The sequence below is a fragment of the Cyrtonyx montezumae genome, unplaced genomic scaffold (genome assembly GCF_038088225.1).
Source record: "Cyrtonyx montezumae isolate F1298 unplaced genomic scaffold, pur_monq_1.0 scaffold_36, whole genome shotgun sequence".
Taxonomy (NCBI): domain Eukaryota; kingdom Metazoa; phylum Chordata; class Aves; order Galliformes; family Odontophoridae; genus Cyrtonyx; species Cyrtonyx montezumae.
The window spans coordinates 11,947,414-11,972,433 of record NW_027072041.1 but is presented as its reverse complement, the minus strand read 5'-3'; the positions used below and the strand labels follow the sequence as shown (position 1 = coordinate 11,972,433).

At 37.9% G+C, this 25,020-nt stretch overlaps 1 protein-coding gene across 1 annotated transcript in view; it reads right to left on the bottom strand.

Annotated features, from left to right (window-relative positions):
* The window catches only part of SKIC3 (SKI3 subunit of superkiller complex), a 41,864-nt gene extending 16,903 nt beyond the window's left edge, over positions 1 to 24,961 (bottom strand). The window contains exons 1-25 of the mRNA XM_065745585.1: positions 24,933 to 24,961; positions 23,251 to 23,348; positions 22,638 to 22,781; positions 21,573 to 21,664; positions 20,992 to 21,067; positions 18,892 to 19,032; positions 17,423 to 17,521; positions 17,225 to 17,333; positions 15,105 to 15,245; positions 14,442 to 14,543; positions 12,192 to 12,322; positions 11,472 to 11,558; positions 11,282 to 11,385; positions 11,061 to 11,187; positions 9,695 to 9,874; positions 8,467 to 8,591; positions 7,777 to 8,030; positions 5,476 to 5,578; positions 4,579 to 4,755; positions 3,492 to 3,636; positions 3,257 to 3,335; positions 3,059 to 3,120; positions 2,884 to 2,940; positions 1,746 to 1,814; positions 250 to 324 (exon numbers count right to left, since the gene is read on the bottom strand). Of these exons, the coding sequence (XP_065601657.1) occupies positions 250 to 324; positions 1,746 to 1,814; positions 2,884 to 2,940; positions 3,059 to 3,120; positions 3,257 to 3,335; positions 3,492 to 3,636; positions 4,579 to 4,755; positions 5,476 to 5,578; positions 7,777 to 8,030; positions 8,467 to 8,591; positions 9,695 to 9,874; positions 11,061 to 11,187; positions 11,282 to 11,385; positions 11,472 to 11,558; positions 12,192 to 12,322; positions 14,442 to 14,543; positions 15,105 to 15,245; positions 17,225 to 17,333; positions 17,423 to 17,521; positions 18,892 to 19,032; positions 20,992 to 21,067; positions 21,573 to 21,664; positions 22,638 to 22,781; positions 23,251 to 23,340 (2,769 nt within the window). The 5' untranslated portion in view covers positions 23,341 to 23,348; positions 24,933 to 24,961. The remainder of the gene's footprint in view (positions 1 to 249; positions 325 to 1,745; positions 1,815 to 2,883; positions 2,941 to 3,058; positions 3,121 to 3,256; positions 3,336 to 3,491; positions 3,637 to 4,578; positions 4,756 to 5,475; positions 5,579 to 7,776; positions 8,031 to 8,466; positions 8,592 to 9,694; positions 9,875 to 11,060; positions 11,188 to 11,281; positions 11,386 to 11,471; positions 11,559 to 12,191; positions 12,323 to 14,441; positions 14,544 to 15,104; positions 15,246 to 17,224; positions 17,334 to 17,422; positions 17,522 to 18,891; positions 19,033 to 20,991; positions 21,068 to 21,572; positions 21,665 to 22,637; positions 22,782 to 23,250; positions 23,349 to 24,932) is intronic.
* Positions 24,962 to 25,020: the final 59 nt, after the last annotated feature.

Genomic DNA, 25,020 nt, shown 5'->3' with positions numbered 1-25,020 from the left:
ATAAAAAGCGTTGTTTTTTTCCCCACAACTTATGAACAAAGTTCCTTTGTCCACTGGAACTAAAGCATTTAATAAAATGAGTGCCTACTATTTAGTGTCAGTATATGCCCAGAACAGCAACAATGAAGTCAGTCAATCTCACAGAAGCCTAGCTGTTCCATTGTTCAAGATAAACCTGCTTCTTAATAATTGTATCAACTAAGCATGGAGGTTAAACATGAAGTATCTTCATCTATCTGCTATACTTACATGCATACTAAGTTCAGTTGTGTGCCTGAAGAGATCCATAGTATCATAGCTGCCTACCATCTCTGCAACAAGAGACTTCAGAGAAACAAAAGTTGTTATAATAAAGTACTTCAAAATTCATGACATTGACAAGAAATTCAGCACAGCTTACTTTCAGCTATGTCCTAGGTATTTAACACTAACGTATTTTATTTTCTTATACTACCAGAGAAACCCCACCCCACTCTCATGAGATCCCACCTGTAGCACTGCATTCAGCTCCGACATCTCTAGCACATGAAGAGCATGGAGCTATTGGAATGAGTGCAGAGATGGGCCACAAGGGTGCTCAGAGGGCTGCTACTCCCCTCCTGTGAAGGAAGACTGAAAGAGTTGGGGCCGTTCAGCCTGAGGAAGAGAAGGCTCCAAGGACAGCTTACAGTAGTAGTATTACAGTACCTAAGCCAGGGTGGCTAGTGTAACACTGGGGAGGGGCTTACTAACAAGAGAATGTTGTGATAGGATAAGGAGAAATGGTTTTAAATTGAAAGAAAGATTCAGATTAGATGTTAGGAGGAAATTCTTAGGAGGAAGTGAGACCCTGGCACAGCTGCCCAGAAAAGATGCGGATGCCCTATCCCTGGACGTGCTCAAGGCCAGGTTGGATGGGGCCCTGCTCAGTGTGATCTAGCAGGTGGCAATCCTGCCCACAGCTGGGGGTTGGAGCTTGGTGGGTTTTATGTTCCCTTCCAACCCAAGCCATTCTATGACTCTAAGAACAAATTAAACAATTTAGAAGTAGACAAAGTAGTTTCAGCTACACTGCAATTTGAAACTGCTGCTGCTACTTTACATTCCTCAGTACAAAGACATACAATGGGAACTGAATTTTGACACATGATGGCACTAGTCCTTATTTAGAATCCAGCTTCAATCAGATATTATTAGCAGATCAACAGCATGGGATCATGGAATGCACCTATAGCAATCAATGTCATGAGTCATTAATATTTTGCGCTGTTCACAGATGGCCTAAATACCAGTGGGAGCCTATTCCCTCAGTGGTAGGTGGAGAAAGGGATCTCCCCCATGAAAGAGCTGAATTTGCACCATGTACATTAGAGACTTACTGTTTATAACAGTAAGTTGGAAGAGAGGAAAGCTGAGAAGAGAATTAAGAGTGCCACTTAATGAACTACTCATAAAGCAAAAACGGAAACAGCTGCCAACTTATGAAGATGGTACTTTAAGAACACTAGATAACAAGCTTCAGAGAATAACAGTGATTGTTTTTTAATAGCTAGTTTCTTACACAACTCACAGTATCATCAGTCACAAAAACACTTATGTAAAGATATCTCTCTATTCAACACTGTGGAAACAAAGGGTTCTGTCCACCCCCAGGGGAAGTAGAAGCTCCCTCTACTCCTACAGTACGTACATAAGCACCAATTAGAAGGAAGTCCAAATCCTCTTTTTTCTCTAACAGCGCAGTTTTATGTTTTTTCACATCTTACCTGCCCAATCCAGCACATTAGGTAAGAAGGCTCCAGAGACTGGGCTACTTTGAAAGCTTCATGAGCTTGCTGTAGAACCAAAGATAACACAGTTATCAAACTGTCTCGCATACAATTTTGATATACAGAGGTATTGTCATGCAGTAGTACTGGTAGAGCTTTTCATGAATGAAATTAAGTCATTACTAGTTCTGTACCATACAGAGTAACATGCAACCCAAAGAAATGAAGTAGTTTAGACTTCTTAAAAATAATTTTAGAAGCTATTTGTAAGATCAGAAGTTACCCTCCCTTCCAAAAACACTTCCTATTCAGCTACATTAACTGTTTTGTTTTGAGGAAGAAGCTAAATTAACTGCTAGAACAATATTTTAAATTTACACAGCTGGAGGATCCAGATTTTTGAATTTACATTTCTTTCATGTAAACAATTTGAAAGTTATTAAGCTGATTACTGTATGTAAATCCAGGAGGAAAGACAAGACTGCATATGTTCAGAATTCCTTCCTCAGTGTGATACAAGGAGGACAACTAGCACTAGCAGCCTTAGCAGTGAGGAATTTGTAGTATCAAGTTGCTTTTACCGAAAATAATTCTCAGTCTGACCCTCCCATTTCACAAATTAAATAAAAGTACCAAAATTCTGACCAGTGAATAGAATAGCACGTAATTTTAGCTACAAGAAAACTCTGGACTTAACTAATACTCTAATTTTACCCAGCGAAGCTCCAAAGGTTATGAAGAGCTATGGCAAATTATATGACATACTGATTAGCAGAAAGTAGCCGTTTATGGGAAACTCAAGATCTGAGATTTCAGTTTGTGATTGAAAGAGTTCTTGGTTCAAATTTGGTGTTCATTTGTTTGACTCAGTCCTTCTCTGTCCTTGCAAACAGCTTTTATTCCATCTAGTCATTCGGAGAGCAACTTCAGCAATTTAGCTTAAGTTCACTTAACCATATCCAGAACAAATACTTAATTTGTGTGACTCAACTAAGATGCTGATTTTATTTCATTCAAAGAAAGATTTTTTTCTCGAATCTGAGGCACTCTTCACTGTTTGCTCACAGTTCTACTACCATATATTCCCTAAGAAATTGGAAAGGAAAACTCTATTTAAGGAATGTGAAAGAGTTACCTCAATGTTTCCAGTCGCTAGATACAAAACCCCCAAGTTGGTCCAGGCAACAACATTCTAGACAGAATGAAAAAAACTAGGTAATACCAATGCTTTCCAAAAGGACACTGCAATCAAGGGAAGAAAAGTTTAAAATGCCCACTTGAAACAGATGGTAGCTGCCTACAGCACTTACCGTTTCCTCCGCTTGAACAGATTTGATGAACGAATGTTGAGCAAGAGCATAATTCCCAATAGCTGGGGGGGGACAAAAAAAAAAAAAAGAGGAAAAAAAAGAAGAGCTGGATCTAACTGAAGTTTGTAAACAGCATTAGTCAAGCATTACCTTCTAATGTAGAATATTACGCAGCTAGGAATCTCACTGAAGACTTACCACTACAAGAAGCAACCACACCAAGTGCATTCCAATAAAGGTGATTTTTGCTGTCAAGCCTCACAGCTTTTTTGAGACACTGAAAGAAAATCAAATGCAAACCATATCAGTAGAATACCAAAAGTTAAGACATCATGCACCAACTTAGAGACTTAGGCTTTATTAGAGACAGAGAAGTTAATCAGACAAACATCAAGCCTGATTTTAAAGAATACAATAGAAAAACAGGCAGTACCTGCAAAGACTTCTCTAGTAGTTCACTGATCTCATTCATGTCAGTGCCCACTGCTGTGAGATGCTCTGCTTGTCGGTAATAATTTATTCCAAGATCACACCATATATTAGGCAAGGGAACCAATTTTAAAGCTCTGCCATAACACCTACAGAAACATGAATCACAGAAGTATTATCCCAAGCCTCTCCACATAAAAAACAGTAAGCTGAAAAACACTTAAAAGTGACTAAAAACCCAAACCATCCAAATATGTATGAATACAAACAAAACCAGACAAGAATGGAATTTCAGTGACAATGAAACGATTTTCAGTTAGACAGTTACCTTGACAGAATTTATCCTGGTCTGCATTATCCATCACTTGTGAAATGATTGATGTGCAATATATCAAAGTAATGTCACGTGCAGTGTCAATGTTTTAATTATAACATCAGCCATTTCTAAAGTTAATCAGTACCCTAGGAAGTACTTGACTACAAACACACAATGGTTAAGATTCACTAAGCAGCAGCATTTTCAGCCTAACTTAACTTATTCATCCAGCCACACAGAAGGCACTTCAAGAAAACTACAAATATTTTCTACCATGGGATTCCAGGGCCAGGAAGAAGGAATTCCCTCTTCCAACATAATTTACATCACATACATAGGGCTCAAATTAATGACAGTTTTATAACAAATAATTTCAAACAAAGACACAAACAAAGCTTACAGTTTTACTTTGGACATTAGTAGTCCTAGGAGAACAGGGTAACAACTTTAAAGTTGTTTGATTTAAAGTAGAACAATTGGTTGAAAAACAGGCACAATACAGCCATGCTCTGGAGGCAGAAAGAAGCATACAGAATAGGTGCTAGATGATGCAATGTAGCCACTGTGGTGACCCAGGGAATGTTCCTGAAATAAGGAGTGTATTTGGAAAAGTCACAAGACTTTGCTTTTTCTTTAATCTTCACTAAATATGCACGTGTCAGAAGATCAGCAGGTGTTTCATTTTCTAAAACTGGTATAGTCTAGAATATTGGAGACTCTACAGTGTGTACAGATATATAAAGTACTTGACAGTAAAAAAATAAAATAAAATTACCTTCCACCTAGTCTGAGCAGCTCACTTTTCTTCAGCATCTGTTTGCCTTCATTTTTACCCAGAAGTGACCCCAGAACTTGAACATTCACTTTGGATGGTGAAATGACATGCACACTAGAACAAGTATCGCCAAGTAGTTTCCAAAGGGAAGATATATCAGGTCGGTGCTTTGTTGCCCTGTAATTTAAGAATTAAGAAAGCACACAAAACAACTGTTCAGGCATCACAATACTTTCTTCAAAAAGTTCACCAGTCTGAAGAGTTGCACAAAAAAAATCAGCCAATGAATTGTTCATTTTTATTTTTAATCGGTTTTCTTCCTACTCAACCACTACGTTTAAAAAGTACAAAATGAACCAGACACTAAAAGTACATTCAGAAAATTAGCCATTATCCATCAGTGCACTAGCTACCTACTAATTTTTGCCACTATATCACATAGCATGAGACATCTGCAGAAACTTAATGGACTTTCTTCTGTAACAATGATTATCCCAAGGTTTAATTTAGGCCACTAAAGCATTTTAACTGAAACGTAAAACAATAGGATTGAGGGAAGGACAGGGTTAGGGTTTCACCCTTCTCACCCACCATTCTTATAGACATTTCCTCCCTTAAGTTCCATATTTACACCATAACAACTAATTAGAACTGTATGCAACTTCACAAGTCTGTAAAAGTCAAAGGACTCAATCTTTAACCACACAATAATAATAATTTTGTAGTTACCATTTACTTAGCTTATGTAAGTCCACAATGCATTGTTCAAACCATTTTCTCTAAACTTTTTCTTCTATTTTATTTGTTTTCATTTTCTTTTCAATTAATTTCATATATTTATTCTTCTTCAAAGCATGAGTCCACTGGACATTAAACAACAGAATATTTAGTACTAACCTTGTAAAAAATTCAAGAGCCTGCTCTATGTAACCCACAGACTTCACATCAAGATACTTATCAAGGGCTGATCTTGCCAGCATGAGATAGCATTCTCCAAGTCCTGAAAGTAAGACAAAGATAACCTCTTTGAAAAAAGATGCTTGCCTGGTAATGCTCGCTAGAAGGAATATGGTGGTTTGGGAGAAGGTCTGCTCAGTCTCCTTTATTCCTTGCATGTACTAAGCCAAAACACAAAAGCCTACAGAAACTCTTCTGCTCATAAGAGAACTTGGCTTTCAGCTCTCTTGCCTCTCCCTAATCAGCACAAATTCTAAAACAATTTGAATATTAAAATATGCCAAATTATAAAAAGCATAACACTAGAACTTGGTGTTTGTTTTCAAGAAATAACCAGAGTACTCACAAGAAAGCAGCTCAGCACCAGTAAGGCTTCAACAAATACAGGAACATTATTAAAGCACAGGCAAAATACAAAAGCAAGAAAATACCAAGGCAATATGGGAAGTTTTCTCTAAAGTGACTGAAAACAAAATTGCTTAATCCTATTTACCTTATACGGAAATAAATTCAACTATTTAAAAGCCTGCATCTAATACTGTAATTGCTAGAATATTCAAGACAGTACTTGGTTTACACTGTTGATGGCAACAGCAGTGATTCTGACTGGCAGTAAGTCACTGGATATGAGTCTTACTGATTCTTAGTATTTTTTCACAGTTCTGAAGCTGCCTTCACCATGCTATTGTACTCTTTATCCACACCAAACCATCCATCTCTCTTTGTGGATTATGACACTGTAACAAATGCAGTCTATATGAATTTGATGCAGTCATGTTCTGTAAGCCTCTTATCCTGCCCCCACTAGGCATTTATTTCAACCACACAAGTGCTAAGGTTATAGGCTCAGATACAAGGAAGCTGCCATCTAAAAGCAAAACTCATTTTATTTCCCGAAGTTGTACATTAAAAGAGATGCTGGAGCAGAGGTAGAATAAACTTACTATTCAGGGACAGAAGAACATAATCCATATGAAAGATACAATAAAGCAGTATCAGTATAGTTAATTCTTTTATCTGCTATGAGACTATGCTTCCAACAACTAAACTCAAGAACTGTTATGTTTCTGATCACAGCAGTGCCAGAAGTACACTTGTGTATGTTTCAGAGTTTTATGAACACAGAAAATAGCAAAACAAGAGTAAATCTTTGGTAGTCTTTTAGAAAGTGAAGACTTTTTGGAAGCTGGAATTGAATTTTGGTCTGGAACTAATAAATAGGACACTAAGACGAGAGAAAAGATGGATGTAGGCTATTAGAGCTGTCTATGTGCAATACTCTCCAGTTCCCTCAGAGTTTTGTCTGTGTCCATGCAGTCAGCAGACTCGAAGGAGAAAAAAAATACACAGGAGGAGATAGAGGGAAAACTGCCTGGTAGTCCTTTCAGATGAAAATGATCTTTCTTCAGAAGTAACCTAACACTTTTGATTTAGTTTTAGAAACAAGTCAGCTGGCACTCACTCAAGAATCAAAGGCCTTGTACACAAAGAACAACATCTTAAAAAAATCATACATATTGCCAAGCATAAAAAATAACAATTTCAAATGGATGAACAGAATGAGAATGCCTAAAGACTAAGTGGCATCAAGAGTGCAAACAAAAGATAGTTACAGATTGGCTATCAAAATTTCATAGAGTTCAATAGAATATACTCTTGGAATCAAAGATTACCATCTCTACAAGTCCATGCTCTCCTATTCCACTCTACTGCTGACCTACATTAGAGAAACTTACTGACTGCCACATCTAACAATTTGGAGATCTCACCACTGTTTTTAAATAAATTACAGATGCTGAGAGAGGTCTGTGCTTGTGTTAACCAGAGTTAACATAAAACCTGATGAATACATGGTCAGGGGCAGCAGAAAACGAGCACAGCCCACCTCTCTGACAAGGCAGATTGACTTCACTGCCTGTTCAGTCATACATAGCGTTTGATTACACAGGTGGAACTGCAGCATCTTTAGCTGGCTTCCTACATAAATGCTAAATTTCTCTTGCACAGGAATTCTTATTTGAAATAATTGCTCCTTTGGATAATGAAGCAGGAGCTCTTCAAGTATTTGCTCGCTACTACAATCTGGCTTTCATGCAGATGGACCACAGGAATTCTGAACATCAAAAACTACCCTACAAGCAGGCAGACCTATTAATATCAGACATCAAGAACTTCTCCATAAAACTGAAGTACTACAGTGTTAGAGAAGAAGATCTAAAATTGCAAATACAGACATATTACCTTTAAGTGCAGGTACATACTCCTCTGTCTTCTCTAAAATTTCCTGATATGTAGCTATTGCATTCTCATATTTGCCTAGAATCTGCTCAACTGCTGCAGCTCTGTAAATGCTGTACACATGGTCCGGGTTCAGCTCACTGGCCTTCCTGAAGGATTTTAGAGCTGCTGCATAGCTACCTCTGCTCATGTAGGCCTCCCCTAGAGACTCCCAGCAGTTGGGATCCTTTCGATCAGCCCTGAGAGCTGCCTGCAAACTGAAGGTATCAGGATTTAGATTTAAACTGAATTTGACACAAATTAACAAAAACAAATGATTTCCTTAAATTATATAATCTCAGAACACAAGCAGACAATTATAGAAAACTTTTATAAATGGCAAAACAGTGTTTCATTCTTCACAGAACAAATTAAACAAGCTTAGATACTGTACCTATTTTTGGCTTTTATTTACCGTTACATCCTACTTGTCTATGATAAGCCTCATTACCAGGCTTGTTAGCAGAGATCACTGTTATCATGAGAAGACTGCATTATGCTAATTTCAGAAGATGCAGCTTGCTCAGATCCACTTCCTAGTTTAGTACTGGCTTTCTTGTGATTAGCTAATTTAACTTCAAAACCTGTGAAGATCAAAGACTGTTTTAGCAGGATTTATAGAAAATGGTTTAAAACAACCACTAGTTCTCTTACTCAGCCACTGCTTTTAAAGGCTGACCAGTTCTGAGGTAGTAAAGTCCACGATGAAGCCAAGCCCACTTTGCTGCACCAGCATTTGCTTTTTCAGTTACCTCATTCAAGATGGATAGAGCAGTGTCCTAATGAAGGAACAAAAATACCATGTGAGTAAACACTACTATGTAAAGAACAAAATTATTAGGAAGAATACTCCCATTTCAGCAAACCATTGAACTGTCTAACCTGAAGTTACTGCAATGAGGAAACTTTACAGGGGCATTTTAAAGCTGGCAGTCTGAGTGGCAGAATACAGGAGGATATTATCACATCTTATGTACGTCTTTGCAAAAAGATGGTTGATTCTTTTTTTCTTTTTTATTTTTCACTAGAAAAGCATACAGATCTTTGTATTAAGTCAGATGCTTAATCTGATCCTACAGATGCTCCAATGGAGTCTGTCAAAGTGTGAGCTGCTCTCTTGGTAATATCAGTCAAAGAAGTTTTAATACAATGCTGTAGTGGATGTGCTGAGCCATAGCCTGAACCAGTGTCTGTACACCAGGTGGAAAGGCAAGACCAACCCAAGGGAGCTCAGGCGCATACAATGCACCAGAAAAAAATGCAACAGAAGAGATGGAGCCAGCCTTTCCCAGACCTCATTTAAGGGTTGGCAGTGGAGGAAAGGCCATCTCTTGCTGGAGATCCCTGCCTATAAGCAGCTCCTTTCCTTCACTTCTGCATCTGTGGCTGCTGCATTTGGGCTTGTTCTTATTTGCTATAGCCAAAGACTTTGCCACCCTGCTATTATGGCAGTACTTTCCATCCCGTTATAGCACTACAAATGCTATATAAGAAATACCTTTTTAAAAACATTCTGATGACTCTGTATGTTTTTTTTCTGAAAGGAATGAGGGAGGGAGAAATGGGGAAAAAAAATAGCACTAAGAAGTAAGCTTATGTTCCCTATGTGTTTCCTACTGAAAAAATTCTCCCATCTGAATCACCTATGGGATGGCTACAATGTTATCCTTGCTTTCCCCAGCATCCTCCCCCAGACGGGTTTAACCTAGAATTGAAGTACAAAATTGAAGCAGGTCCAGCCATGGAAACTGCTAGGCAATGACAGAACATCCGTTTTCAGATATTAATTTCAAAAACCAAAGAAACCTTAAGTGATTCCTCAAAGAGTAAGATTAGCAGAAAAGCAAAATAACCATGACCCAGGGCCTAGAATATGCAATACCGTATCTCCAAGCTCCACGCTTAGGTCTACAGCTGCTGTTCCAGATTCTTCATCAGTTTCATCCAGTTCAAAAGCCTTTTTATAGCAACCACGAGCTCTGCTTTTGTCTCCAGCAACATCTCTGTAGTAGTTACCTAAATAACAAAAGACACTTCCCAAGTAGCTGTCCAGTTTTGCAGCCTGTAAGGAAATACAAACACAAAAGAGCACCTTCTGAAGAATCAGGCACATGGGCAGGACCAGTGGTAACCATTTGTACAGTCTCTGACTTACTTAAGCTTCTTCTGTGATACACCTGCGCATTCAAGGTTTATTTTAATATTTCAAAGACTACTTCAGCTGTAAATATTTGCAGAACTGTCCACAAACCTCATGCCACAAAGCATCTCATATGGAAATAAAAACCAGACAGTTGAGTTGGCAGCAAACAATTCCTATGTCCCATCATTTCTAAATTCCACTCAAAACTCAATCATTATACTTACAGTCATACCTTATTATATCACAATTAGCTCTAGCATTTTCAGAAGTTTGAGTTCATTTTATGTACGCTTGACATACTTGCTTATACTTGAGAAACAACACCCTCACAGCAGCATATCAACAGCTCTGACTATTTTTGAAAGCTCACAAAATTGTTTACCGATAAGAGTACTTTAAAACCAAGAAAATAGTTCATTTACATTACATTGTCTACTATACTATGCTGCTATTTAAGTGGAGGCAGTAGGCTATTACTTGAGATGAAACCTGCTATAAAGTTATACAGTGAGTTTACAGAGTTCAGATTTCTATTTCCTATTTTTGGGAGCATAGCTTCTACACCTCCTCAGTTTATGTGAGACTAAATCCCTTGGATCAGATTCTGTTCTACACACAGAGAAATCCACAAGCAGTTAAACTGCAGCGATTGGGAAAAGCATATATACTACAGCAGTTTTGCAGGCTTATATGTCTGAAACTCTAACACCACATTTCCCCCCCTCTTAGTTTTCTTCTATTTCGAATACTGCCCTCCACATTTCAGGATGTCTTTGAAGCTCTACAATGCCCATCTAAAGGTCTCAAATTTACAGCTCTCAGGACAAGGGACTGAGAGAATCACAATCACTTTTGGCTATAACAAAGGCCTCAATAATTAACTGAAATGGGGTTTAAAAAAACATAAAAATAATCAGGGAGATTCCAAGTAATTACACAGCTCCCCACAGTGAATTTATTTCCACAGTTGAATTTGATTTACAGGCTCTGGTGACCTATGAATGGTAACAAGCAGAATATTCAAGTCTCTCGTTCCAGCCTGAGTACTTCACATTTCCAGTATAGAGAAATGCTGATTTAAATTAATAGTTCAAGAAGCTTTTACCTTCAAGAAGTGAGTGAGTGTTTTTCCTTTGTCTTTTTTTGTCTCATCACTCATGAACCAGTAAGTGAGCCCCAGGTACTGATGATACTCAGCAACTTCAGACCTTCTTTCAATAGCATTTTGAAAACTAAAAGAACAGAGATCAGATCAAACAAATCCTCAAAAGTTGAAAAGAGTTGTACTTTATTCTCCCCTACATGGAATTAAAAAAAAAAAATTACCTTCTTTCTGCCTGCTCATATTTCTTCTGAGAATAATGGATGAAACCCTCAAGAGCATGGGCTTCAGCTAGATCAGGGTGTGACAACAGAAGCTCTTGTGAAATCTGCAAAAATATGTAATTCCTTCCTGGTTATTTTTGTATGACAGTAAGAATTCTATTTAAAACAGGAAGGACCAAAAAGCACTAACCTTTGAAGCTTCATCAACCAAACCTTTGTTTAGATATGCTCGGCCTCTGAAAGCTAAAAGTGCAGGATTGCTACTTGCTCCCACAATCTAGAAAACCAAGTGAAAGATGCAAATAAGTTATTCTCTCCACAAAAACAAGGTGTCAGAAGCATGCAGTCTATGTGAAGATAAAGAAAAGAAAACATTTCAAAAAACCCTTGAGATTTTTTGTTGAAGAGGCACCCAGTTGTGGAAAGCAAAGACGAAGCTACAGAAGTCTAAACCGTGACAAAGGTAGCACACAGGGAACTGTGAGACATCAAAAAGGAAAAGCAATTTCTGCTTGAAATGTTACTATTCAGTCTTAAAGTTATGTGCTTATGTGAAATGACAAGTTAATTGAGAACACAGGGAGTAGGATTATAACAGTAATTCAAACTCAGATGAACAGAAGCCTCAGAACTAGCAATAGTCCAGCATCACTAAGCAAGACCAGACAAATTCAAGAGTGACAGGTTTTAAAATTAGGACTGTGAGTCGAAAGAAGCTGTAGAAAAGTCTAAAAATCAAGGAAGGGGGAGGGACAATGGGGTGAATGTGTTAATTACAGCATAGTTGGTAGGAGCCATATAAACCATGCAGAATGTATAGAAGGAGACAGGAAAAATATATGGTTTGAATTTTTAGGGCACAGAGATGAGAGCAGTTTTTTTCTTAAACTATCTTGATCAATAGAAATACCTGCTCAAGTGCATCAATGGCTTCTTCTGCAGCCTCAGCATCAGCTATTTTGATCAAGGCCTCCACTTTCAACTGAAGGATGAGGTTCTTCCGCTGCATAGGACCCTCAGAAGTTTCAAGATTCTTGAGTGCTGTTGATAAGAAAAAAAGTTTCATCAAACAAAAATAGGAAAGGAACTAATAAAGCTAATTTAAAGATTGTTCTCTCTCATGTTGAAGAAACTATTACATAAAATCTGACCATGGAAGTTCAAAGGTTCAAGGAATTATAGAAAGGCCCCTCAGACACATAAAAGAAACAGCATTTTCAAGATGCCAACCTCTTAAACAGAATGCTATGTTTTCTTGATCTGTGCTCAGAAGAAACAATGACTTTTTTACTAAGGTGTTCTGCACTTCAGTATTTAGATGGAAAAAATATTGCAATTAAAATAGGAAATTTAATTCCATACCTGTGCAAAAGTTAAATCTGTAACATTGTAAAATCTGTATAATCTTACATCTGAGAATCTCTGTTGCATGTCAGCATTCTCCAAAGACTAGTACTTTCTCAATAACTGTTAATTCTGTTTCGATGAAACAGAAATCTGTCATACATGGATATAAGCCAGCCTATCCTTGCATCCTGCACATAGCTGCCAATGTCTAAGAAAAGCATAAGAGCAGGACAAGCATATAGCAGTGCTTCCCCAGATTTTTTTTCCCACTTTGGACACCCTTTGAACAGCAGGAAACTTTCGGCAACCACTTTCACAAAATTCTAACTTTCACCTGCAATTAAGAAAGTCTTCTTTGCTTGTCACAAGTTTGCCAGCCTTCTGTTTCACTTTGTATTAACTAGATCTTGCATAGAAGAAAATACTTAACCTTTATTTTCCACATTGTTTCTAACCTCACAGATTTCAAAGCCATGTTTTCCTTCAGAGAGTAGGCAGATACCAAAACTGCACTTAGAATTCACCATGCTGCTACTGTTCTTCACACAAGTGCATGCTCGTGCTCTGCTTCACTAACCATTCCTCTCAATGACATTTGTGATACTGAAATTCTCTGTAAAGCATAGGAGGGCAGAGAAAATCTTCATTTTTCAATACAAAATGAAGACTTTTCTGCTCCCGTAGGGCAGCTTCTTGAGAACACTTCTTCCCACAACTGCATGATCTAGCATTTATAAATTTTGAATTGCCTCAGCTATTTTAACACCTAGTTAGCTACTCTGGTAATCTCTTTTTAGAGTTTTTTGGTCAGCTCTGAAGAGCAGCAAACTTTGTAACCTTATTACTTAGAAGTCATAATGAACTAGAACAGAGGATAAAGAAAGAGGTCCTAGTGAAAATGTCAGGAATGCCTCTGACCATTATTACTACGCTGTGATCTAGCTTTTAAGCCACTTCAAACAAACAACTATAAACTGGAAAGAATAAAAATTTCTCAATGCTACAACTCTGATTTCCAGGTGGTAAGATCTCTTACAAGACTCTCCCTCCTCCATAGGCTGGTAGCTCCTTCAAAGAGTTCCAAAACACAGTTTTACTTTACAGAAGCAATGCAGTCTGTTTCCCAGAGTCATTTTTCTACACTGATTCCCTAAATCTCTTCTTCCAATTCTTAACTAAATTGATCAATAAACATAAAAGACTTGTCTGTGGTTCCTCAGATGTAGCCTAAATCCTTTTCTATAAATTAGGGTAATACCAATACCAAATATTTGTAAGCATTTGGACGCTACAAGAGTTTAAGATTAGATAACACTTAGTACTTCTGGTAATTTCAGTTTTATATTCCCTGGTCAATTCCTACATCAAAATCTCAGTTCCTTAAATGGTCATTTTTCCCTTTATGTTTCACAGCAACTTCTGTCAATGTTATAATCACAGGGAAGCTCTTTGATGAGTCCTCTGAAAAAAAGGATCAAGATGTGCACATCTCCTCGAGCTCTTCCAAACCAAAAAACATATGGGATAAGATAATCATCTGAATTACACTCTTTCTGCAAAACCTTTCCTGAACTCTTTTGATCTGTTCTAACATTTCCTCTGCACAACCTTATAGCCCTTTTGTGTTCTCCTCAATAGCAGCTACTTCACCATTTGAAGAAAAGCAAGGGAGCACCAGCAAAAGCAGTGAGACTGCAAAATGCGAAGGACAACAGCTGCTGCTAACTCAGGCCTCCCACATGAAGGCCACATTGACTGGACTACATAAAAAACTGTATCTCTATATTTGCTCCTTCAGTTAGCAGGCAGTTACCTTGATTGCAGGACTGGACAGCATCCCTGTGCTTGTGAACTTTCATCTGCGCCTCTGCCAAGTAATGCCATGCTCCTGAACACTGGCTAACCTTCTGCATACCTAGTAAAAGAGGAGAAAGGCATTGTGAAGAAGTTGCTTAGCACTCCAAAGATTCTGCAGCTGGCAGACACTGTTTTGCTCTACTATGCCATCAAAAACACTATCATTAGATAATCAGTATGAGACAGCTAATTTTTCCTTTGAGTCTTTGCTTTGGGTATCTTAGATTCAGAGGCCTCCAAACTGAGGCAAAATCTAAGAAGGTTGTCTGGTATATCCATTTAATTATTACTGTTATGTTTACTGCTTCATCCAAGCAAAGTCCAAGAACAGTCACACTAAAATCAAGTTAAAAGCATGTCATACAAAAACTACTATATAGCCGACTATAACAGAAATGATAGTTTTCAGAGAGGTTATAATTTAATACATATTTAGAAAAGATATCTCTGCCTTCCAACAGACAAAGCATTCTGTGTTGTTTTTTCTTTAAAGCTAGCTAGTCTTTTTGCTACTTGCACGAAAGTGAAGTAAGATGCAAGTATAAGATTCCCAGAATGTTCACTGTAAACTAGCTGCTGTTCAAGTATCAAGTACCCATACCTTACATTATACATTTACCTTCAGTAAGACTCTTAATAGCCTCCTTATATTTCTTTTCTTGGAGGCATTTTATACCAAAACCAGCAATGCCTGGGCCACTACTTGAGTCCATCTCCAGCAGCTTAGAAAAATAGTGCAAGGCCTCTTCTGACAAAGTACCTGTTTCAGAAAAAGAAACATTTTCTTGAGCTGTAGGTTTAGAAATGCAACAACCTACTTAAACTTACCCACATAAACACATATATGACATCCTTTGAGCTCAAGGCAATGAGTTTATTAAATATTTTCTTTTTTTCCAGAGGTAATGCAGTATTTACAAGCTCTAAAATGAAATACACAAAAATCAAGAAATCATTAAAATATCCAGTGTCATCCAACAACGGTCTAAAACTTTTTTCTTTTAAATATGCTAAATTACTCCAGGCATACTTTCCTAAGAGAAAGCCATTTCTTCCTGTTTTCCATCTAAACCTACACCAATGTCCATCTGTCAAAATCTGCCACAAAGAAATCAGAATAATTTCCTTCCAAAGGAGGCCTCATGTAATTACGAATTTCTTATGATGAACTTGCTGAAACAGTCTTGCTGTGAAATTATGAAATTTGATGTCCAGGGATAGCATTTTATTGATGGCACTAATCTTTGCAGTTGTTTCTTAAGGCAACTGCTATGACTTACAGCAACATTTTTAAAACTGATTTCTTTTTAAAAAATATGGACTCCCTTGTCAAAAGTAGCTTTTGATCTCCATTTGATAAGGAGGACTAATACTGTAACAGAGTTACAAGCCCACAAATTTGGGGCTTCAAGTACTGTGACATGACTAGAATGACACAGATATAATGATAAAATAATCCTCCTCCTTGTTTAACCAAACATATTTTGAGGTAGCTAACTTGAACTTCTGATGCTTCAAACAATCAAAGGACTAAATTTAGTAATTACTTTTGAAAATGCTGAGGAAATGGTTAGTGATGAACAACACTGTATAAGCAACTACTGATTATAACAACTGTCTGTTTACAGATCCCTGCAATACTAAGGAAACCATGGTATATTTTCTCCACAATAATTATGCTTTCCTACCTTGCATAACCATCTAGACAAATCTGTTTATTCTCTATACACCAAACGTCATGGTTAACCATTCCATAAATCCTTATTTTCAGTCAAGGGGGGAATTTCTTTGCCAAGAATAACCTAAATAGCCATTCCTCAGCTTTTAGAGAATTTATTCATTTCTCCATTCTCTCTTTTAAGCTTAACAAGCTAAGAAATCACAGACACTACTGAAAGCAAAGCTTAAAATGTTTGCCTGGAGAGACTGTTTTTGAATTTTACAAGGCATTCATTCTATCTTCGAAACTTTGGACATTGCCAGTGTTTATTTTTATTTTTTTCCTTTCAGATTTGTTTCTTCTGCCAATTTACAGTCATCCATACCAAGAAACTCTATCTGGTTTTGGATGGGGTAAATTTCCTTCACAGTGGCAGTATGGTGCTGTGTTCTGGATTCAGGATGGAAATAATGTTAACAGCACATCAGTGTTCCAGCTGTTGCTGAGCAGTGCTTACACAAGGCAAGGGCTTTTCAGCTTCTCAGGATGTCCTGACAGTGCAAAGACTAGAGGTACAAAAGGAGCTAGGATAAAAGCTGACTCAAACTGGCAAAAGGAATATCCCATCCCATATGGTACCATATGGCACTGTAAAACTGGGAGGAGATGGTCAATGGGCTGCCACTGCTCAGGGACTGGCTTGGCACTGGTTGACTGGAGGTAAGCAACTGTGCTGTATATCACTTGTTTGGTGTATGGCTCTAACAGTAATAATAAATATTTTCTCTTTCTTTTATGACCTATTAAGCCATCTTCAGCTCAACACGTTTGTTTTTTTCTGATTCCATGTCACTCACAGGGCAGTGAACAATTGGCTGTACAGCACTGAGCTGCACGCCGTCTTAAATCACAACAGCATAACACTGAACACTTTACAGATGGGTAAAATGTAATATGGAAATAAAGAGAGCCTGCATTTAGGTGTGAAAGGTAATAACTTGTTAAAAAGATTGTGACAAAATTAACCACAAAGAGAAATAATTTCAGACCTCCAAAATACCTACGCCCATCCTTCTCACCTGACTGAATGAAGTACAAGCAAAGTACTTCTAACGGATAACTCACAGTAGGATATAAAGCCATCATATCAACGCAGGCTTTTTCCAATCTAGCTGTCTCATGAGGAAACTTGAAAGAAAAACAAAAACAGTTATTTCTGTGAATTATCAGATGGTGGATATGTAGTTGCTGAAGAAGACAGGTTAACATAACCTTACTTTTGACAAGCACCGAATAAAGTCTTTGTAAAGATTTTGGTGGTTTTCACTGGGAACAGTGTCAGCAGAGTTCAGTGCCTCTTCAAATGCATTCAAAAGCTGAAATAAGAAATAATAAAGAGTGCAATAATTCAGGGAAAATGTTACCAGCAGATAAATGCATAGCTTAACATTTCCTGGATCAGACCCATTAAGTTTTTTTTACTAGTACCATGAGCAAAGAGAAAGCACGTTCCTTATCCCAAAGTAGTACTCGTGAAGGACTCAATGCTGATTTCGTAGAGCAAGATGACGCAATAATTTAAGTTTCATAACGTATGACTAAAGACAACAAAGTTTGTGGGAACAGATTCTCCCTAGTAGCTAGTCCAAATACAGAGGCAACTTTGTACAACAAAATCTAGGTTACTAGCTGTTAGCCTTCCCCCCCGCCCCCATGTCTGAAGAAATCTTTTATTTCTGGACTCTTTGTATATATATAAATGTATTTAGGTATGGGAATATATGTTTACGTGGGAAAATATAGGCACTTCTGAATACAAGCTACCAAACAAGCATGCTTCATCAAAACATTGCCCATAGCTTCTTATACAATAAAGAAAATTGTAGATTTGCAGATGAAATCTCATTCCTGATCTTTGTGTAACCTTGATCTGTTTTACCCTTCCACTTCCCACCTTGCCTTCTGAAAAGGTAGGTGCAGATTCAGTTTCCCTTTTTTTAAAAGTATTTCAGCACACACTTTTTGGCTTCCATGAACATTGCTATCAACCAGACTGGGGAAGAGAAATTTCCATCCTTTTCAAAACAGGTTCATCTTGCAGGAACAGATAAACCAGATAAAACACAGTTAACTTTTGCCATACAGAATCAGTGTAAGTCATGACCCTACAGTTTGGTCCAATCTGCTTCAACATCCTCCTAAGAAGTGAGTCTCAAATCTGCAGGAAAAAGCAATGTTTGGGTTCAAATTTTCCTATATAAGATAAGCACAGAGTATGAAGATATGAGAAAACAGTACAAAACTCTCTTTCACACCAGGGATCAGAAAGAGAAGTTACTTTTTTTGGAGAGTGGCTATATTCTAGATGCTGTCAGGGCTTACAGATATGCCAGAAGCTGCTCCGCTCAGCTATGTTAATGCAGTGATGCTTATTGTAGGGGCATAATAATGTGTCATTATGTCACAGCACAAACGTGCACTCCCACAAAACAGAGGAGGTTGTTAATGAGGAAGTTTCAGGAAAACTGTTTGGATCTGGGTGCTTTGTTCCACCATTTTGGGTGGTTACATCTTCCCTTCTGTTTCTGTCAGATGGGGAAAACACTTACCTCTTCCTGAAAAGCTTAGTATTATTCAACATCTCTAAGAAATAGTAATATGATTTTTTTGTGTTTTCTAAGGCTTACTCTGAAATCTAGCAGCACTTTGTACAGAAATGTAAGATGAAAGGATTGAGAAAATTTACCAACTGTGCAGTCTTATTTTCCTTGGACTGTGCAGTGTCTGCCAGTAACTGGATCATCCTCTTCCAAAGCTGGTGAAGTTCTGGCTTTTCTGCACCTCCTTCCTTTTTCATTTCTATTAGTTTCTGCCATGTTTCTGCTGCCTGTCATTGGAAACAAATGAACTATGTTGTAGCTCCTTAAATTGGACATCCAATACCGTCAATTCTTAGCAATAAATTTCAGTTCTCTCTGAAGAAAGGTCCAATGGAACACTGTTGCAGAAGACATTCTTTCAACCACTGAATAGACACCCTAAATTAAATACCATTGTATTACTAGATTAGTTCTGTTACTACACTCACTTATATTTGCAAAATAATCCAATGCAAAGAAATACCTGGATCATTTCTTGAATATTTAAATGGCAGTGCAGCCAGCCTAAGCCACACATGGAAAAGAGAAGAATTAAAGCTATTCTGACCTGCTTTGTTATGAAGAATGGCCAGAGTCAGGCAGACTAAGAAATTAAGGACTACATGGAAAAAAAATGAGTTTTCAGTATTAGATAGAGATGGAGTTGCAGACAAATTATAGAAGGGAAAGTGAATGGCAAACTATAGCACACGGTGGGAACAGTAGCAGATAACAACCCACAGTAAGTAAGACTTCTGTTAATGAAAAATACTGAAGTTTGAAATACAGGTGTTGGTCAAGTCCTTCCTATATTATCTACCATACACACTGGCAGGCAGCATGCTGTGAACAGGATTAGATATGAGTAAGAATAGATCCTGTCTAGAAGCAAGACAGAAGGAGTTATCTTCCAAACATACTAGGCAGACAATAGAGTGACAAAGAAAGTTATTACTCAGAGTTCTCTGCTCTGATTAGAGCAGTAACAGTGTCCAAAACATTACTTTGGGACCCGCTTTGTTTCCAAGATAAGTAAGAGTGGCAATACCAAGAGTATGAATTTTGACTGGTTCCTGGAGGAAACCAGCAGTAAAAACAGACTTAAATATTCCTCCTATAAGTTCTGATTAATAAACTGAAACCTTCTCTAGTAGAAAACTTTCTCTTAAACCTTCTCTTAATAAACTGAAACCTCTGAAAAAGTCAGAACTACAGCATTACAAACAGAAAGCATACTGAAATTCCAGCGTGTGGGACTGAGAAAGAAGGACTCCCAGACCTAACTTATGGTTTCCTGTCATATGTGGAGCAAGTCTGCCTTTGCATATTACACATATCACTTAATCTAGTTTCAGAAACTGCAATGCAAAGAAGTTTTGAAGTTAATGAATAGTCCTGAACTTGACAATAAGACAGAAGTAAAATCCTCCCTTTTTGGAGGAAAAGGAGGAAGATGGTACGGTATAAAACCACATGCTACCTTATAGGACAGCAAATTCTTCAAAACATAAGAGAAAAGTGAAAAGCCAAAAACGTAACTGCAACAAGAACTATTCTGTAGTATTACTACAGAGGCTGTGGACAAAGCTACTGTTGAACTGTATAAGCATTTAACAGCTCCATCTTGTGGTAATCTGACAAAATCATTATTTCTGCAGCAATCATGCTGCAAAGATTTTAGGATTTTAAGACAGCTGCCAGGTGGGTGGTACCTTGTGATGCCCCAGAACAGCTTTGCATGTCATTACTTCTGTGCATGAGAGTGGCATCTAGGTCTGTGGTTTATATAAATATCACCTCACCCTCTGGAATGAAGGAACAAATAAGGAGAGAATGATTCCACCAGAGACAATATACACAGGTAAGTAGAACCAGATGGAGGCAAAGGCCTCTGAGATACCGTGAGCAAATACATGCTGGGATCAAACTAGACTTCTGGAAATAAAACAGAAAAATGAGGCTGCATCCCTTCAGTCAAAACCCCATATTTTTTTCAAGTTTTGACAGTTTAAGAGGTTGCATCCAAGTTTGTTATGCAGAGGAAAAAGAGAATAACATAGTTAAAAATCAGCTCCTCCTACCTGTAGCCCAAGAAGAGATCGTCAGTAGTCTGTGGCCCAAAAAGACAGATTCCTTGATGATAAGTAGTTAATTCTAACAGGAAAATTCCTTCCAGTTAGAAGAGAGAAACTGCATTAGTCACCTACCTCTAAGTGTTTATTTCCTTGGCGATATAGCTCCACCAGCTTGTTACATACATCACACCATTTCTGTTTGTCACCACTACAAAGAAGAAAATCAAAAAAGCTGAGCTTTCCATTAAATAGCTTTCAATCACTTTCCAATGCTGTCAAATTAAGTTTTTCGCAACTTCACAGTTGCCAAACAAATATTTCTAATGAATACTATAAATTGCCTCAAAACTTTTTTTTAACTACTTTCAAATTCAGAAAACAAACATAACACTCCAGCGTACTACAGTGACAGCCGAGTTATATTTGTTTAGAACTGTATCTATAGGAGCTGAGTGACACAGACTTGAATCTTAAAGGAAGGAAGTTTAAGCCTATTCATTAACTGAGGGCTGGAATCATCCCTGCAAAGGATAACATAATTTTCAAAGTTGCAACTTAAATGCAACTATTACAGAAGTTGCTTCCCTGACAAAAAGGATAAAAACAGTAATCTTGTACAGATACAGAAAAACTAAGTGAAAAGCACTTTATCCAGTGGCAACCTGACTGAACTAGAAACCTTAGACTGAATTACCATATTTGATACACTTTACCTTTCATAGAGTTCCAAGAGCTTTTGATAAACCTCTTCTAAATTTCCTTGGACATCTGTTTGGTTGGATTTCTCATATAAATTTGCTAATCCCTGTTATAAATAAATAAATAAATAAATAAAAATTACAGATGGCAATATTTGGTGTCTGTAGCTACGAGTTAAATTTACATTTCAAGTTCTGCCTCAGAAAAATATATACATATGTATACACCCCCACACACACACGGGCTAGTATGTTACTATGGAAACATCTGAGCAGAATCTCAGCTGAGACTTGTGTATCTGTTTTACATGAAAAGTTTTCTAAACTTTCTGTTCTGATAACTATTTGAAACTTGTTAAATAATCTTTTCTGCAAGATGTATTAAACACAAAGCACACTAGGTCACAAGACAAATGCTCTACTAAGTATCCTACCACCCTGTATTGGAACAGAAGGCCAGAGTATGACTGCTAGGCAACTAACAATATTTCAATATACCTTGAAATAAGGCACCAGCATTTATATTTTAAAAAGTTATTTATATTAAAGATGCAAAGCTTTACAACATTAGAAAATAGTACATGCTGGCACCTGAGATATAGATCTATCACGCAGCCTCATGCTCCATAATGTTATAGCTATATTCTACTAGAAGTTGTCACGTACACACCATCCAACATGTTGCTAGTTTAAAGGTATAATGTTATTTTTTAAACAACAATCTACTTAATGCTGGCAAAATAAAACACTAGAGAAAACATTTTATTTCTTACAAAAGAAGCATCACCAAATGTTTGTTGAGCTATGAGTATGGAATTTCAGAGCATGGAAGAATTGGGTACACGTTCCCCTAGAGTGTTTCACTGCTCTCTTGTCTGCTAAAGTATACTGGAACTAAAATTCATTCTGCTGCACACAGACAACCACCCAAGTCTTTAATTCATACACACATAACACTTCTGCTACTGCAAAGCTTCAGAACAGTTAAGTGCCTGAAGGAAACACTCTTTTTGCTTTCTTCTGAACTCCACAGTAACACTTTCCATGGAAAAAAACAGGTCAATCAGGACATACACTTACCTGCCACGCCAGTAACTGGTTTGGTTCAAGTTCAATAGCCTTCTTATATGCTCCTTTGGCCTGATCAGGCTGCTCTAACTCAGCAGCTGCCAGGCCTATAAATACCCAAGCATTGTAGTTATTTTTTTCTTGCTTCAAGACTGCCTAGAAAAACACATTTTTTTTTTTTTTAGGTGAAACTGAAGAATGAGATGCATCTTATAGATTTATGCATTGATTTTTCTCATAATGTTTGGTTGATTCTTCTTCATAGTAACACCAGAAACTAGCTCATTTTTTTGGAAAACATTAACAACTTTAGCTTTTCATGCCACAAAAGGTCTCATATCTGAACTGTTCTGCCAGTAAACATAGATGAATCTTAGCAATTAAAGATTTCATGCTGAGGTGTAGACTGTAAATGAATTTTGATCATCGTTATTACAGTTAACATTCTCATATCCATACACAAGCAAATGCTAAAGCAAAAGAAAATAGAAACTCACTTGTGTAATCAGTCTCAACTCTTATATCACTGAGACGTCACCCAGCATAACGATAGAGTTCTAGGTGTATGGGCACAACAAATACAAGAAGTGCAAAAATTACTGATTTCCAATCAAATAATAATTACCTTGCAGTGTTTTAAGGCTTCCTTATATTCCTTGTTTCTTATGGCTTCTCTAGCACTCTTCAGTGCTGCCTTCACCTCCTTATTCGACATGGTTGCTGCTACGTAAAAACAACATATAATAAGTTATTAGAGAAAGACATAATGAGCTCAAAATAGTACTTATGTCCTACCACAATAGCATAAAGGAAGCACTTCAAACATGGGACTACATTGCAACATGCCAAAACGCATACTGAAAGATCAATTCCCTAAAAAATGCAGAAATAAACAATTTGGTTAAAATCAATCAGTTACACATGGCTCTTATACAGGATTATGCCAATGTTGCAAAGAGTTGAATGATACAAAGTACTCATCTTAGATCTTAACTCAGATTTCATTCGGTGATAATTTTAAATTGGGAGAGAGGTGTTATATGACCGTCACCTTAGTTAGATTGCTGGAATGTCAGCAGATGAGGGTGGTGAGATATAGGCTACCCAGAGAAGCTGTGGATACACCATCCCTGGAGGTCCTCAAGACCAGGTTGGGTAGGGTTCTGGAGAGCCTGATCTGGTGGGTGGTAGCCACTAGGACTGGAACTGTATGGTCTTTCCAACCCAAATCCTTATGTGATTAATTCAGTGAAGGACACAGCATACAGTTTCATTTCCCACGGGGTTCCTAAGAAGCTGAAGTGTCAAAGGTTTACGGGCAGGTTCGGCACGGTTCCATGAAAATTGGTGCGGGGGACCCACGGACCCACACCCCAAGAAAGGGGAAGGGGGAAAGGGAAAAGGGAGATGGGCCTAGGAACAAAACAGCAGCAATGATCTGAGGAGGAAAGCTAATTTACTAAATAGATATCAGAAAGCAAAATAACACAATATAATACAATATAATTGAAATTAAAGCTAATAAATCAAGTCAAATGAGCAAGAGAGAGTGTCTGATAAACCGAAGGCCTTATGCTAACGCTGAAGGCGGACGGCAGCGAGCACCCACTGCTGAGTCCATCCCAAAGGAAAGAGAGTGTCCCGTGACCGCAGACAGTTTTTATCTTTCCCTCTGAGCGTAAACACGTAAGAACGCAAAGCATCGCAAAGTCCTCTGGGGAATGGAGTTCTTCTTCTCTTCTGAGACAGGTATACCTGGAGCTATCGATGATCCACGGAGCTGGAGCATTAACTCTTTAACTCTAAATGCACTACGTGATGTTATGATGTGGAATACCAGTACCAAAAATCATAAAATCATGACATGAAGTTTTCCTGCTCATCATCTGTAATAGGATGACACTCAGCACGTCACCAGCATTCATGCAGGAACCGCAGCACTCCTGCTCCTTCTCACACAATTAGGACAGACCCCACTTCCAACTGCAGCTGCACAGTGAAGGAAGCAGCTTTAAAAGGACAAGGAGGCACTCCTGCTTATAAAGACCATCATGATTATGTACTAGTTGGATTAATGTGTTTCATATGAAGCCTAAGAGAAACCTGACACATAAAACTGGGCAAATGGGATACAATGGAGAAACAACGCTGCCGGTGAGGCACTGAAAGAGTCTGAAAAGATGTTTTAGCAGCTTTTAGAGGCTGGACTATAAGCCTAGAAGCAAAGAAAAATCCTAAGGTCCAAGAAAGACAGCTGACGCGCGATTCCCTCAGCGTGACAAAACAAAACAAATCAACCGCACTCACATCGCTCAACAGCGCCCGGAGAGAAAGGTAGATTCTGAGCCAGGCTCCTCAGTCATCGCAACCACAAAACACCACCAGCCTTCAAGCC